Raw genomic sequence first — 15,276 nt, 5'->3', positions numbered from 1 at the left:
TCTCTAAATGAATACTTCACTGACACCTTCCAGGCAAGCAGCATGGCAGACCACAACCTGTGACTGCAACATGAATGGTTCCCTGTGGGGCGGACAGTGATCCTGTCCCTGACCTCGGAATCCAGCACAGGTCCCCAGGCTGGGTTATGCCTGTGTACAGGCTGTGGCCAGGTGGATAAGTACCACAGTTAGGTCCCCATCCACCAATGTCTAGGGATCATCCCCAAATACTAACTCTAAAGGGTGGCCAGTTTCTCCTGCTCTGAGAGCTAGGACACCTTGCACCGTTGAATTTAGAGGTCCCTCTCCATATTCTAGGTTGTCCTCTCTATGAACTGAATTCCTTCTCCAAACTTTTCAGGAATCTGGTTTTCTAGCACAGATAATGTTGATCATGTGAAATGTTTGTGTGTGAAAGATCCAGAGTTTGGGGCAAGAAGGGAGGTACCTGGGTGTAGTCAAGCTTCTTGATCTAATTCCACATTCAGTCTTGTCTTCTCCCCCGCCCCCCCCCATGAATGTGTGTGTATGGTATGCATGTGTACATGAGTATGAGTTAAGAAGGAGTGTCTGCCTTGATCACGCTCTATCTTACACAATGAGGCAGGGTCTCTCACCTGAACCCAGAGCTTATCAGGTAAAGCTGGCTGGGTTGAGCTCATCTTCGTCTCCTAAGTGCTTGGGTCACAAGAGGGTCACCATGCCTGTACAGCATAAGTGAGGGTGTGGGAGCATGAACTCCAGGCTTCATGCTTGTGCAGAAAGTGCTTTACTCATCGAGTGATCTCCTCTCACTCCCTTTTTAATTCAAAGTCTATCAAAAGTACCCAAATCCATTTGGTATGAGAAATGACTATTATCATAAAAGTAACTTTTTCCACTAATAAAAATTTAATGTAAAGCCCATAAATTAAAAAAAAAAAAATCCAAAGAAAGTTTACTATAAAAAAATTAGAAGGCTGTTGTGCCTGGCTAAAAAATTATGGAGTGAATTTATATTTCCTAAGTGCCACTATCCCACATCAGAGACCCATTAAATGGAGGCAGAGCTCATAATTTTCGCCCCACATTGTCTGCTTTTGAGTAATAAGCTATTATCCTTTGGAAAAAAAACTCCTCCATATTATTAAACCCAATAAGTAGGTGTTTGCCCTTTGGTTTATGAAACTGGAGTGGTGTAACCTGAGACTTTCACTTTTCCATTGTTACACAGTTGTAGTGTGGGACGTTCCCGAATGAGTCTCCCCAGAAACACAGCCAAAAGCACACGGAAGAGGACACTGGAAACTTTCTGCCTCCTGACACTGTCATTTCCAGAGCAATCCTGATACCCTCCAGTCCTAGAGCAGCAGAGCAACTGGAAACCCACCCGAGACAGCGGAAGAGCCACCGGAGCTGCTGCTGGGGGAACGGATGCAAAAAGCAAAGACTGGAAACCAAGGCGAGGAAGGGCAGACACTTCCGGGAAGATGGCGCTACCTACCTGCCGGGAACATCCTTTCTCTGTGCTTCCCTGCCCGATGGTTATTTTTCTGAGGAATCGGTCATTGGTATCCAATACTGAAAGAGAACAGGTCGGTTATTCAATCAACAAATAGGGACTGACCATGCTGGGAGACAGTAAGGAAGGAGCAGAAAACAAGAGTCAAGGTCTGGCTTCATTGGAGGAATCGAATGAGGGTGAAAAACATAGGCTAGGGGTAAGTGTCTCATTGACAGCGTGTCAGGTGACGGCGGGCTGGGCTGGGGTGCTTTTGATTAGGCAGCAAGGACAAGTAGTTCCGAGAGTATGTTTTACACGGACATCTAAGTGACAAGGAGAAGTTAGTTCGGCTTCTCCTACAAGTAACAGCCAAATGGCCCAGTCATTCTACTCCTGTGTGGTATCCAAAAGCCTGAACACGGAGACCTGAACAGATGTGTATGTGTTCATGCTCATTCACAGTGGCCAGAAAGCAGAAGCAACCAATGTTTCCACCAATGAGATAAATGGACTGACTCACAATGCAATCTCACACACCATAAAATGAGCGTTTGGGTATATGCTCCACATATATTCGAAAGACTATGCAGACACAGAAGAGCAAATGCTGTATGGTTCTCCCTCCATGAGGGACCAAGAGTAGGAAAATCCACAGACACAGAAAACAGAACAGCCAGGGTCAGCAGCAGAGGAGATGTGGGTCGGAGACCCCTTCGGCAGTCACATATTGGACATCCTGCATATCAGATATTTATTTACATTACAATTCATAACAGTAGCAAAATTCCAGGTATGAAGTAGCAACAAAAGTAATTGTATGGTTGGGGGTCAGCACAACATAAGGATTAACTGGATTGAGGGGTCACAGCGTTAGGAGGGTTGAGAGCCGCTGGTCTCGGGCTTCGGTAGGGGATGATGCTAAGCTTTGGGTGTAGCCAATGGTGAGAGAGCAATCACTGTGGATGCAGTTAACGCTATCAGCTGCGCAGTTACGGATGGTTAACGTGGTAACTATTGGGTCATGCATATTTTAACCGCAATAAAAAGAAAAGCCAAAGGAAACAGAGCACACGGGAGGAGACTGACTGTAATTAGATCAGACACAGCCCTTGCTTGTGTGAACTGCACCGGTTCAGAATATCTGTGAAAACTATTTGGCTTAGAAAAAACCCATTTTATAATGCCAAGAAAGGCAGAAGAGACACTTCCCTCATCGTTGTGATTTAAAACAGCAGGGCTGTTCACAGCAACAACTGAGATCCAGCTTACTAAATGCATAACATGCCACCAATGAAAACGGAAAACAGAGATTATGTATTTGGGGACCAGGAGTATCTGTAGGATGGAGACTGTTCATCTTCCTAATGACATGAAAACCCTTCTTGGGCCCTCACCCTAGCTGCTGCTGCCATGTCTGTCTGTCTCTCTCTCTCTCACACACTCACAAATACACACACTCAGCCACACTCACAGCCAAATTATATATATACACAAACTTCCACTTTTATTTTTTAAGCCTGAAGTAGAACACCTGCAAGGTCAAAGGTTTACATCTCAAATGGTGTCACCAGCTACTATTTTTACTCCCACGATGCTAGGCACACAGTCACACGCAATAAAACCATCTCCTTTTCTGCTGTGTAGTCTATCAACACTCTTAGTCACAGACTGAGGTCACGCCCCCATCAAATGTATTTAAAGTCAGCAGCGGAGCATTCAAATTTTAGTTGGATCAAGGGAAGACAAGCAAAAGGGTTCGATCAAACTACTGCATCATCCAAAGGACACTGTGCCTTTCGTAATGCCTCGGCAGAGTGCTGTGACCTACCAGGATACTTCCACCCGGGGGGAAAGAGCTGTGTGAATTCAGCACTAGTGACACATGAGAGAAGATGTGCCGGATCAATTCCAACCCACAAGACACAGATGTGGCTAAAGCCCTAAGAAACCAACAGGAACACACAGCTGGCATCTCTGTGACAGAGCAAAAGGCAGCATATGCTACATCCTCATTCCTTCCCAGAGCAGGTTCTGAGGGCTTCTGCTGTGCTCAGTCCTGTGCTGGCTAGGCAGGGACATGAAGGTGCACCAGGCACCAGTCTCTGACTCCTGGCATTTCCCGAGAGGAGATGCACACCAGAGCACATGCATGGAAGGAAGGCAGTGGGGCCTGGGGGCTGACGGGTTTATTTATTTATTTATTTATTTATTTATTTATTTATTTATTTATTTATTTATTTATTTATTTATTTCTTGCTCTAAGCAGTTTCTTTAGCTAGTGTTGATGATGTTCAGAGGAACACCCGGAGCATTCCTGATCCTTCAAGGAACCAATGCCAGCCCAGGAACTGAAGGGCAGGTGTAGCAGGAATCTTAAAAGTTCTTATTAATAAAATCAAACCTGAGGCCAGTTATTGGGTCAATGCTGGTAGATCAGAGAGACAGAACAAGCCACAGCTATCTCACCTGGCCAACTTCTCAGCTGGTCCTGTTTCCTCAGACTGGAAGCTTCTGTGTCCTCATCCCAATGGCTCTCAGCTGAACTGCTGCTTAAAAGCCTGAATGCTTAACCAGGCAAATGCTGAACCAGCCAAATGCTTCTAGTTTCTGATCCTCACGCCTTATATACCTTTCTGCTTTCTACCATCATTCCCTAGGATTAAAGGCTTGCTTCCTGGGATTAAAGGTGTGAGTCACCATGCCTGGCTGGTTCCAATGTGGCCTTGAACTCACAGAGATCCCAGATGGTTTTCTGCCTCTGGAATGCTAGGATTAAAGGCGTGTGCTATCAATGCCTAACTAGTGGCTTTCCTATTCTCTGACCCCAGATAAGTTTATTAAGGTACACAATACAATATTTTGGGGAATACCATGCCACCACAGGCAGGGACAGGTGCCAGACCAGGGCAGGCTCGTTTTTTCCCATGATGCCACTGGGCTACGGTTGAGAAGCAGAGGCGTGGTATCTGAGGGGAAGCAGAGGCCGACATTGAGTAGGGCTGGTGGGCCCTTGGCTTGTGACTGGGAGATGGACTTGTGTGGGAGAGGGTAAGTCTGGGGAGCGGGGTTCTCTAAGAGGCAGCGGCTTTGGGGTACCCAATGTAAGGAAGCCTAGTTTGCTGGCCCTTATATGCCTGGAGATAAGCTTCTCTTCCTGCCTCTGTGACGTGCTTCTGGAACAGTCCAGCATCTTAAGCTCTATTCTATCACCTGGGTTATACTTGTCCTCACTCAAAGCCAGAGCACTCCACCAGTAAACGTGTTCCGTTCATCTATGACGAGTCCTCCTTCTCAAACTAACTCACCAGTCAGAACCAAATTCCCGATCAAATTTCAGCCTGAATTCCTCGGGCCCAGGTGGCTGGTCCTCAGTAATCAAGACTGCTTCCCTCTAGCACCCCGGACAGTAATGGAAGTCTGGATTTTCTTGGGATAACTTTTGAAATTGTCACTTCCACTAAAATTGATTTGTAACCACAGAGTATTCCAATCCTTCCTGTCTTTGCACAGAGAATCCAATTGCATGCACATCAAAGAGGCGATACATCATGATTTCTGAGGTTGGGGCCCAGGTACAGATGTGCAAGGATGCCAGTTGGTCTGAGAGTGTCTTTTTCAGCAGCGCCACCATAGGGTTGAAAATATTCCATCACCTAATTTTTCTTTTACTAAAAACTCCCCCGCCCCCCGACAAAACAATTTAAAGAGGAACACAAACTCAGAGAAAGCTTTGAAAGGTTGACTGCACATTTTGCAAACAAGTGGCATTTTAATAATAGATCCTTCTGGTTTAAAAAAATAATGCCCCAGTAAAATGCTGAAAATATTCATGTCGGCTGTTTAAAATATTGTTTGTTGGTCTAGTTTAGACTTGAGGCATGAATAGGTCATAGCTCATCCCCAAAGGACTACTCTGGAGTCATTTAAAATGACCGCCCCAGGTAGTGGGAATATGGCTTGGAGGCAGAGTATATGCTCTGCATGCCGAAGGCTGTGTGGGTTAAATCTCTACCACCATGAGAAATAATAAATGAATAAACCATCCCAAGAAAGGGCTAACAAAGTAGAACGTGCTTAGGTTGTAACTGAATTGGGGAGGAAATAGAATCCACACAAATAAATGGTAATAGAGCTGTACAGAAAAACCAGATACACCCAAAACCATGATTAGCAGTTATTTAGCATTGTGAAACGTCACTTCATTTTTTTGGACACATTTTGACAAAATCTTTACGATAGTATTACTTGCTTTAAAATAAAAAACGGATCCTTGCAAGAGTGCTGAAGGAGATTTTAACTGGATCTTAGGAGACAAAGACCGCAGAGAAACAACACAACACAGCCGTGACCCTCGAAGGGTCATGGGGGACGTGCTTCTGCGGTTCCGTGTGTTCACACTGCAGTGGAGCCTCCCCGGACGAAGCTGATGTTACTGCAGGTTCGGCATCCAAACGCCAAACCTTGTTGAGTGTTAATATAATACTGCTAGTGGAAAATCCCACAGCCCGAAACCGCTTCATGTACAAAACGATTTAAAAGAATCTAGGAAACACCCTTTAGGCTATGAGCGGGAGATGTAAATACAACAGATGAACTTTGTGTTTAGGCTTGGCCGTCATTATTGCGCTATCTGCCCAAACCACCAAATCTCTGAAGTTTGGAACACTGCTGGTCTCGGCTGTTCTGGATAAAGGGCTACTACACTGTGTAGATGAAGAAACTGAGGAAGTGGTTTAATCGAAAGTTGTAAAGCTCAAATGTTGCAGAGCTAAGAAGACTGTGCCTGGTCTTCCTTTGTCTCTTGGCTGCAAGGTCTGCTGGGAGATTCTTACTGGCTTGGCTGAATGGGCTATTGAGAAGACAGCTCAGGAAGGTGGGAGGCTGGCTGAGTCTGGGAGGAAGACTGACCTAGAAAAGAGATGGGCTAAGGATGGTTATGGCCAAGAAAAGGGTGGCAAGACGGTGAAGCAGGCCCCTGGTGGAGAGAAGACAGAAACTAGGTACCAGAAGTCCTGAGTGACAGACTAATGGTAATCTGATGGACCATGATGGCAGCTACCGAGGCTTCTGACAGGCTGGTCACTCTGCATTAAAAACCTACTGAACTAAGGGATGGAGATGCAAACAGGAGAATGTGCTAAAAGGGAACTTAGAATTCAGGCATTGATTAAACATATTCTGAAAGAGGACAGAAGTGGGAGAATGGGGGCATGTCTGAGACAGTCAGTCCAGGAATACATGTCATCCATCATTTTGGTGGTCTGTGGGGTTTATCAGCTGAGCTTGCCACATTCCTGTGAAGTACAGACATCATCATCTCCATGACTCTATTCAAAGCTCGAGAACACAGAGCAGGGACACCTGATCAAGGCCACATCGCTAAGCAGAGTGGCGGCTACTCTCCAGGCTGAATTCCATGGTCAGTCCTTTGCCCACGGTTCCACTGAAGTGAGCTGATGAAAAGCGGGGGGGGGGGGGGGGGGAAGGGATGCCAGCGAGAGGGAGGTAAGGAAGGAGGAGGGAGCACGGAGGCTGTCTGTGCAGCGTGTGATTGATTGCCGGAGCGATGCATACGTAGGACACAGCTGGAAACACAACTGTAATTCTAACACCCTCGGGAGGCAGAAACAGGAGGATTGAGGCAAATTCCAGGCCGTTTGAAGCCAGCCAGAGCTACATCACAAGACCTTGTTTGTAGCGTGAATCCTAACTGGTCTGAATAATAAACACCCAGAGTCAGACACAGGGGTAAATGTTGAAAAATCAGAGAGACAAAAGAGCAAGCCACATCCACCACCTCTCACCTCACCAACTCCTCAGCCTGAAAGAGAGTGAGCTCCTGTCTCCTCCCACCTTATATTCCTCTCTCTGCCTAGCCACATCACTTCCTGTCTCCACCTCCCCAGTGCTGGGATTAAAAGTGTGTGCCACCACTGCCCGGCTCTGTTTCTCATTTAGACTGGATCGATCTTGTGTAGCCCAGGCTGGCCTTGAACTCAGAGACCCATCTGCCTCTGCTTCCCGAGTGCTGGGATTAGAGGTGTGTAGCACCACTGCCTGACCTCCATGACTAACTAGTGGCTTAGCTCCGTGATTCGGCTGGGCAGAGAGAGAGAAATATAAGGCAGCAGGAGACAGGAGCTCATTCTCTTTGAGGCTAAGGAGTTGTCGAGGTAAGGGGTGGTGGCGGGGGCTTACTCTTTTGTCTCTCTGATTTTCAGGAAAGCTTTATTTGTTAGCTCACACACAAAATACCACCAGATTGTCTCAGAAACAGAAGGGACTAGGGAGATGGCTCAGCTGATAAAGTATGCCGTACAACAAGAGAACCCGAGTTTGATCCCCAACACTCAAATCTCTGCACTAGGGAAGCAGAGAAAAGAGGAGCCTTTGGGCTTTCTGGCCGGCCAGTCTAACTATAGGCTCAAAAAGACACCCGATGTCAACTGCCGGTCTCCACGCGCATGTGCATGCTTGCGCACACCCACATCCACACACACCCATGCCCCAATCAAAATAAAAAGAGGCGCTGAGAGGTGGCTTGTGGTGGTATTCTAATTGTACTGAAATGTGATTTTGATTGTATGTTAATAAATAAAGTTGCCCGGGGGTCAGAGCTATTAGAGCCATAGACAGAGTGTGGCGGTGGTGGCACACGCCTTTAATCCCATAGATCTCTGTGTGTTCAGGGAAACAGCCAGGCATGGTGACTCACGCCTTTAATCCCCGGAAGCAAGCCTTTAATCCCAGGGAGTGGTGGTAGAAAGCAGAAAGGTATATAAGGTGTGAGGACCAGAAACTAGAGGCATTTGGCTGGTTAAGCATTTGGCTGGTTAAGCATTCAGGCTTTTAAGCAGCAGTTCAGCTGAGAGCCATTGGGATGAGGACACAGAAGCTTCCAGTATGAGGAAACAAGACCAGCTGAGAAGTTGACCAGGTGAGGTCAGCTGTGGCTTGTTCTGTCTCTCTGATCTACCAGCATTGACCCCAATAACTGGCCTCGGGCTTGATTTTATTAGTAAGAACTTTTAAGATTCCTGCTACAGTGGCTCAGCAGTTAAGAGCACTTATTGTTCTTGCAGAGGATCCAGCTTTGGCTCTTAGTACCCACATGGCCAGCGGGTAACTCCAGTTCCAGATCTGACATCCTCTTCTTGTATTCGTGAGCACTGTATATGAATGGTATTCACGCATACACACAGGCAAAACGAAAGATTATAAAAGAATGTAGGCTTTAGGGCCAATTCATGTCTTTTGTTATTCCAATGTCCCTCCCCACTGAGATCCTGAATGTAACAAAGAATAATGCAAAATGTATTTCTTTTTTTTTTTTAAAAAGTAGAGGAACAAACCAGGCTTGGGGGAAGAGAACTCACCAGGACAAAGAGAGGTCCTGCCTTAAAAACATTTTTAAATGCAGATTTAGGAAGAGAAGATTTCCCGTACATATTTGGTGTAATAACCCCACATAAACTCATAGGGAGTGTCACTATGGGGAGGTGCAGCTTTGTTGGAGTGGGTGTAGCCTGGTTGGAGGAAGAGTGTCACTGTGGGGGGGGGGGCGCTTTGAGGGCTCCTTTGCTCAAGCTATGCTCAGTGGGATACACAGTTGTTTCTGCTGTCTGCGGGCTGAGATGCAGACCTCCCAGCTCCTTCTCCAGCACCACGTCTGCCTGCATGCCGCCATGCCACCTACCATGACAACAATGGACTGAACCTCTGAACTGTAAACTAGCCTCCCCAATGAAATGTTTTCCTTTATGAGAGCTGCCGTGGTCATGGTGTCTCTTCACAGCAATAGAAACCCTGACTAAGACATTTGGGGCAGGTGGTGTTACTTTGTGGTGTTTTAGCTTTGCACGTGCTTGAAGAGAACTCTCTCACTGAGCTCCAACCACAGCCCTTCACTTTGGAAGAGGAGGGAGTGAACGGAAGGAATTGAGTTTAGAGAGAGGTGTTAGGAAAGGGCAGCAACCGAAGGTGAGAGTATAAAGCTCAGACTAGGCGGTTATGTGTAAGACTGAGTGTTTATGAATTGAACTTAAGAGATGGTGCTCAGACACATCCTCCCAGTCTGGCCCCGAGCGCCCCCTGGTTCCCCCAGTACCTACCTCTCTGCCATGTGATGGTAGAGGGGTCAATGTTGAGGCGGGCGAACTTCCTCACTTCCTCCTCTGTCAGCGTGCTTGGATCAGTCTTATTGATCCCCAGTCTCTAATTGGGGAGAAATGCCATAAGAACAAGAAGGAACGAGGAGCCAGACCCAAACAAAAGCCATCCCCTATGGTGTTATTCCCATACTTAGTAAAGTCCTTGCAAAAAAGAAAACCTGGAGTGAACTGTGGGTTAGGTGAAATCATATCAGCGTATGTTTTCTACAAGTGGAAGATAGTGGGGATCTGTGGATACCCTAAAATGATGCTCTGAAAACGGGGTTCACTCAGCAGCACACAGTGAACACATGGACTTCTCCTGCAAGGCTGGTGTCACCCACTGGTGACCCTGACTACTTAGGGTCATTCACTTAGAAGATGAATGACCCACTGTCACCATGGATGCTTTACTTCATTGGCCTTTTCCCTTTCCTTTTTTCTTTTTGATTTTTCAAGACAGGGTTTTGAGACTGTGTAGCCTTGGCTGTCCTGGAACTCAAGCTGTAGACCAGGCTGGCCTCAAACTCAGAGATCCTCCTCCTGCCTCTGCCTCCCGAGTGCCGGGATTAAAGGCATGCGCTGCCACAGCCACCTGGCTTCATTGGCCTTTTCAAATGCATATCCTGAGTGAAGTGCCTGTCTAAGTTTCAAAGGAATAATTTTCTACTTCACTTGGAAAAAGGAATTAAAAATTTTAAGTTGGGTGTGGTGGTACATTCATGCAATCCCAGGGCTTAGGAGACAGAGAGGCAGGAGGATCAGGAGTTTGCAGCTGAGCCACATGAGATGCTGTCTCAAAAAAATAAATAAAGTCAAAGCAACATAAAGCTTTAATGGATTTAATTCTGTAAAGAAAATATCCTAAAAACTGGCTCTAGAAATATACTTAATGCCAACTAATGGTTATAAATTATATCATAAAGGTGCTTTTTGTTTCTTATTTCTTTAAAAAAAAAAAATGACTCATAGGACAGAATCAGCTAATAGCACCAGGAAACATATGGGAAAGAATTAAGATGGTTTTTTCAAATACAAAGGTTAGTACTGATCGTCCTGAAAAAAACAAAAACAAACAAACAAAACACAAAAACAAAAACCCAATCCAAAACAAACAAACCTCAGCGATGGATAGCCAAGGCTGTCTCCCCATTCTTTAGAACGTTTACAAGTAGGAAAATGTTTCCCTTCAGGAGGGGAAGGCTGCATGCAATACAACCTGATGTGTGAGCTAACTAGGGCGCTCCCAGGTTAGAAGGCACACCTCCCACCTCCTACATGAGGAAACGGAGCCCTAAAACAGTGGATCATTCGGGCTGGGGACACGGCTCAGCAGGCCAAGTGCTTGATGCCAAACCCAACAACTCAATCCCTGGAGGAACCCCACGTGGAAGGAGAGAAATGACTTCTGTAAGCTGTCCTCTGACCTCCACCCATACACACAAAATAAGCAGAACAAAATATAAACAAGTTTTCTTAAACTATATGATCTTTAAAAGGAAAAAATAAGTTATCACTTCCCCCGCTTCTTTGGTGTAGGGATTCATCTGTGGACATCCCTGTGTATGATATTCTGAGTTAACACTCTCTAAAAGCAGTGCTTCTCAACCTGTGGGTCCTGACCCCTTTGGGGGGTTAACGTATCAGATATCCTGCATATCAGATATTTACATTATGATTCACAACAGTAGCAAAATTATAGTTATGAAGTAGCAAAGAAAATACTTGTATGGCTGGGAGTCACCACAACATGAGGAAATGTATTCAAGGGTTTGCAGCATTAGGAAGGTTGGGAACCAAGATCTGGAATTTAATAGCCAAAGGAGTATCTGAAAAGCCAAGTCAAGTCAAGTTTCTAGAATGTTCTTTGTCTATTTTTTTAAAAGATTTATTTATTTATTTTATGTGCATTGGTGTTTTTCCTGCATATGTCTGTGTAAGGATGCCAGAACCCCTGGAACTGGAGTTACAGACAGCTGTGAGCTGCCCTGTGGGTGCTGGGAATTGAACACGGGTCCTCTGGAGGAGCAGCCAGGACTCTTAACTGCTGGGCCATCTCTCTAGCCCAAATGTTTTCTTCTTAAAAACCACTACTAACTGGAAACTTACTTTCAGCCGAGAAAGTTGAATTTCTGAAAATGCTCTGACTCCGTTCACTAAGGGAACCAGCCGATTGTACAGCGCCTAAGGGAAGAAAACGATACACCAGAGCTTCAGGTTCAGCCATGAGCCTTTGTGTCCGTGAATGGACACAGTGCATTACATTTATAACCAAACAGACTCTATCGATACTTGAGGGCTGATAGAAACGATCTAGGCTTAAATTCTGTCCTTTTAATAAAACTTAGTAAAATGGAAAGGATGCACATTACAGAGAATTTGCATAAGCCTATCTGGTCTGTACCCTTACAACTTATCAAATAGTTACCTGAATTCTGTTTGAAAGATTCACTAGGGGATTATTATCATTGAAAACCTCCGAACCCTTATGGCAAATCATGCCAGGAAGTAACTCTCTCACCTACGACCTCTGCCTGCGAGGAATAAACTCCCAGAACTCAGTCGCTTTCAGCTGTGAGCTGGTTTAACAGCTGTGAGCTCTGAGCTGGACTTCACGCCTATGACGGCAGAAAGGGCCTCTGAGCTCTTTCACACTGCGTGGTTGCTGCATGTAATTTCAGTCTTCCAAATGGCTGGCTGTGGGTTGGGGATTTAGCTCAGTGGTAGAGCGCTTGCCTAGCAAGCACAAGGCCCTGGGTTCGATCCTCAGCTCAAAAAAAAAAAAAAAAAAAAAAAAAAACTTAATTACAAATGGCTGGCTGTGGCTATCACTTAATGGTCCAGCTCTTGTACAGCATGCACAAAGCCCTGGGTTCAAGTCCCAGTACTGGAAGCCCCAACTCCCCCTCCCCCAAAAGTTCAATCCCCTTTAGAATGGACCAATGTGTCTATGACCATAGTGAAAACAAATGATGTACCAAAGACCTTTAAAACTTAAAAAGACTCATCTCAAGTAACATTTGGCCTAATCAGTATACCACAATTCTCCCAGCTGCTCTGCAGTGATCATCAACCCTCTTGAGAACCTGATTGACAGGTAGCTCTCCTCCTCTGGAAGTGAGGATATGGATAAAATTCACCAAATGTTGAATACAATTTCAGAACAGATGGGCTGTAAAAGTCTTTCATGAAATCCTCAAGGACGCAGGAACCCCCGGGTAAAAGCCCCAAGATGGCTAACAAGGGCCACCTCTCACCTTGTCTGTCTGAGTACTCTCATGTAAAATTCTTGTGTCGATGGCCGCAGCCAGCAAGTTATTGGCAGCAGTGATGGCGTGGATGTCCCCAGTCAGGTGAAGATTGAACTAGAAAGGAAATGTCACATCTTTCTGTTTATATCACACAGATAGGGCAGTTTTCAAGAATTGGCTGAGTTAATAAATGGTATGCTAATTATCTGTTTTTATCAAGAGCCAAGACAAGAGGGCCGGCATTAGAAAATCAAGGTCAAGGCCTTCCACTTGATGTTAAAGAACTCTTGAGGTTATCACAGATTCCTCCATCCTCAGGTTAGAGACGACACATTTTAATGGACTTAATGACTAGTTTCTTCATTTCTAATTATTATTTGTACCACTTCATTATTTAGGAAACTGTACTATATCAAATACACTTGGGAATGAAACAAGACTTTGATAGGAAAAATGAAGTAGGAGAAAAATTACTGAAAGCTAGTTTTGTATTAACACATGATTACTGTCTACAGAATCAACACACTCATAACTTGAAAACTTTAATTCTTAAAGTTAACTTATTCAAGTTTTACTTATTATCATGTATGTATATGGTGGAAGGAGGGGTGTGGGCATGACATGCACATGGAGGTCAGAGAACAACTTCATGGAGCTGGTCTCCTTTCACTTTTACTTGGGTTCTGAGCTTGAATCAGGTTCTAGGCTTGACTGGCCAGTGCCTTTAAATGCTGAGCCATCTATCTTGTGGGCCCTTGCAAACCTTCAAGGAAAAGTTATTATGGGTTTCACATCTCTAACCTCCAAATCTGAAATCCAAAGAGCCTCAAAATCTGTAACATTTTGAATACCCACATGAAGCCACAAGTGGAAAATTCCATCCTACATTTTGTTTGTGACTGAAATTATTAACATTACTACACAAAAACCCAGTGTAATCCTATTACTATCTTTTCAAGATCCTCCAATGGCTGACTATGACCCTTCAAGTCAAACCTAACCTCTTGGCTATGAACGGAAGGCTGGCTCATTCATGCCTACTCCTCTGCCTCAGCTTCCTTGGTCTGCATGCCCTGGCCCTGCATTCTGGTCAAGTTCAGTGACATCCTGTGGTTCCTGAACAGGCAAAGCCTTTTCTGTCTCAGGGCTCTCCTTATAGGGTTTCTCTGACTACAAATGCCTTACCTCATTTTTCACAAGACTGGCACTCTTCAATCTAATGCCTTGAATTCCTTGGCCCATCTAGAACTCACTCCACAAACCCTTGAGTCTCTGATGCCTGTGTATGGAATCTGGTCAATCAATACCCACTACATGGAAGGCATTGTGCCACAAGCTGTGGATACAGATGGAGCAGACACCCAGTTTGTCCCAGCTTCAAGGGGCGACCTGCCTGCCTCTGTGTGGGGTAAGGCAGCACCCCTACACCAAGCCATGGCGTTGAAGACCCATGCAGATGAGCAGATGAGCACTATTGCTCTGTCCGTCTTTGCTAGTTAAACCTCAACCTGCTCCCCTGGCATGTTCCTTGTTCTTGATCCTAACTTGGCCTTCAGGCCTTGGATTCTCCTACCTTGTGAAGGAGAATGAGGGACTTTTGGAGTGAAGCAGAATCTTGAGGCCATAACTCAGGCAGAGAACTGAGGACAGAGGAAGGGTAGAACATTCCATGCATGGGAAAAGTCTTAGAATCGAGAGAAAACAGCGTACCAGTGCAGCTCAGTGGTTACGTGCATGCTCAGCGTTCATGAGACCCTACACCCCAGCACCCACTTGGAAAACAGGACAGGCACCTCCAAGGAACTTGATAAGGAGGGGTCGGTCACACAGACTACAAAGTAGGAGCAAAGGCCTGCTCTGATCTCTCAGGCCACACAGAAGTAACAGGTAATAGGAAGGACAGTGTCCTTCTCAGACAAGAGCTTAGGGGGATTTCAGGACTGATCCTCGAGGCTGATGCTGAGAGAGAGCAGGCAGGGCTGAGGTGAACAAGTCCTCGCGAGACATGGGGATAAGGGAAGCAAGATGAAGGAAGCGTTCTTGGAGAAATAAGCATCAACGCCATCGACTCCTTTGGCCCATTTTCTATGAGATGATTTTATTTGTGTCCTCAATCAGTCAAACAAATCATTCATCTCTTTCTGAATTTGGCAGTCTAAGAGATAGATGAATGATGGGACCCAGAACAACACTGTCTTAGCTAAAATGGGCTTGAGTCCACATAGGCTTGGGGACACAGAATCGTTTTGGAATTTAGAAAGGCAGTATGGTGTGTGTGCTCATGTGTGTGCGTGCCTACACATACATACACACACATACATATATACATAACATATAAATACATACACACATACATATTCATACACACACATATTTTTATAATTTATTCATA

General features: G+C 45.3%; 1 protein-coding gene across 1 annotated transcript in view; it reads right to left on the bottom strand.

Annotated features, from left to right (window-relative positions):
* Mthfd1l (methylenetetrahydrofolate dehydrogenase (NADP+ dependent) 1 like) overlaps positions 1-15,276 on the bottom strand; it is a 188,095-nt gene that overhangs the window by 115,635 nt on the left and 57,184 nt on the right. Inside the window, exons 14-17 of the mRNA XM_028858204.2 lie at positions 12,891-12,998; positions 11,743-11,817; positions 9,595-9,697; positions 1,484-1,560 (exon numbers count right to left, since the gene is read on the bottom strand). Coding sequence (XP_028714037.1) covers positions 1,484-1,560; positions 9,595-9,697; positions 11,743-11,817; positions 12,891-12,998 — 363 coding nt within the window. The remainder of the gene's footprint in view (positions 1-1,483; positions 1,561-9,594; positions 9,698-11,742; positions 11,818-12,890; positions 12,999-15,276) is intronic.

Source organism: Peromyscus leucopus, chromosome 8a, assembly GCF_004664715.2.
Source record: "Peromyscus leucopus breed LL Stock chromosome 8a, UCI_PerLeu_2.1, whole genome shotgun sequence".
NCBI classification, from domain to species: Eukaryota; Metazoa; Chordata; class Mammalia; order Rodentia; family Cricetidae; genus Peromyscus; species Peromyscus leucopus.
This window is presented reverse-complemented; position numbering and strand designations above follow the sequence as displayed.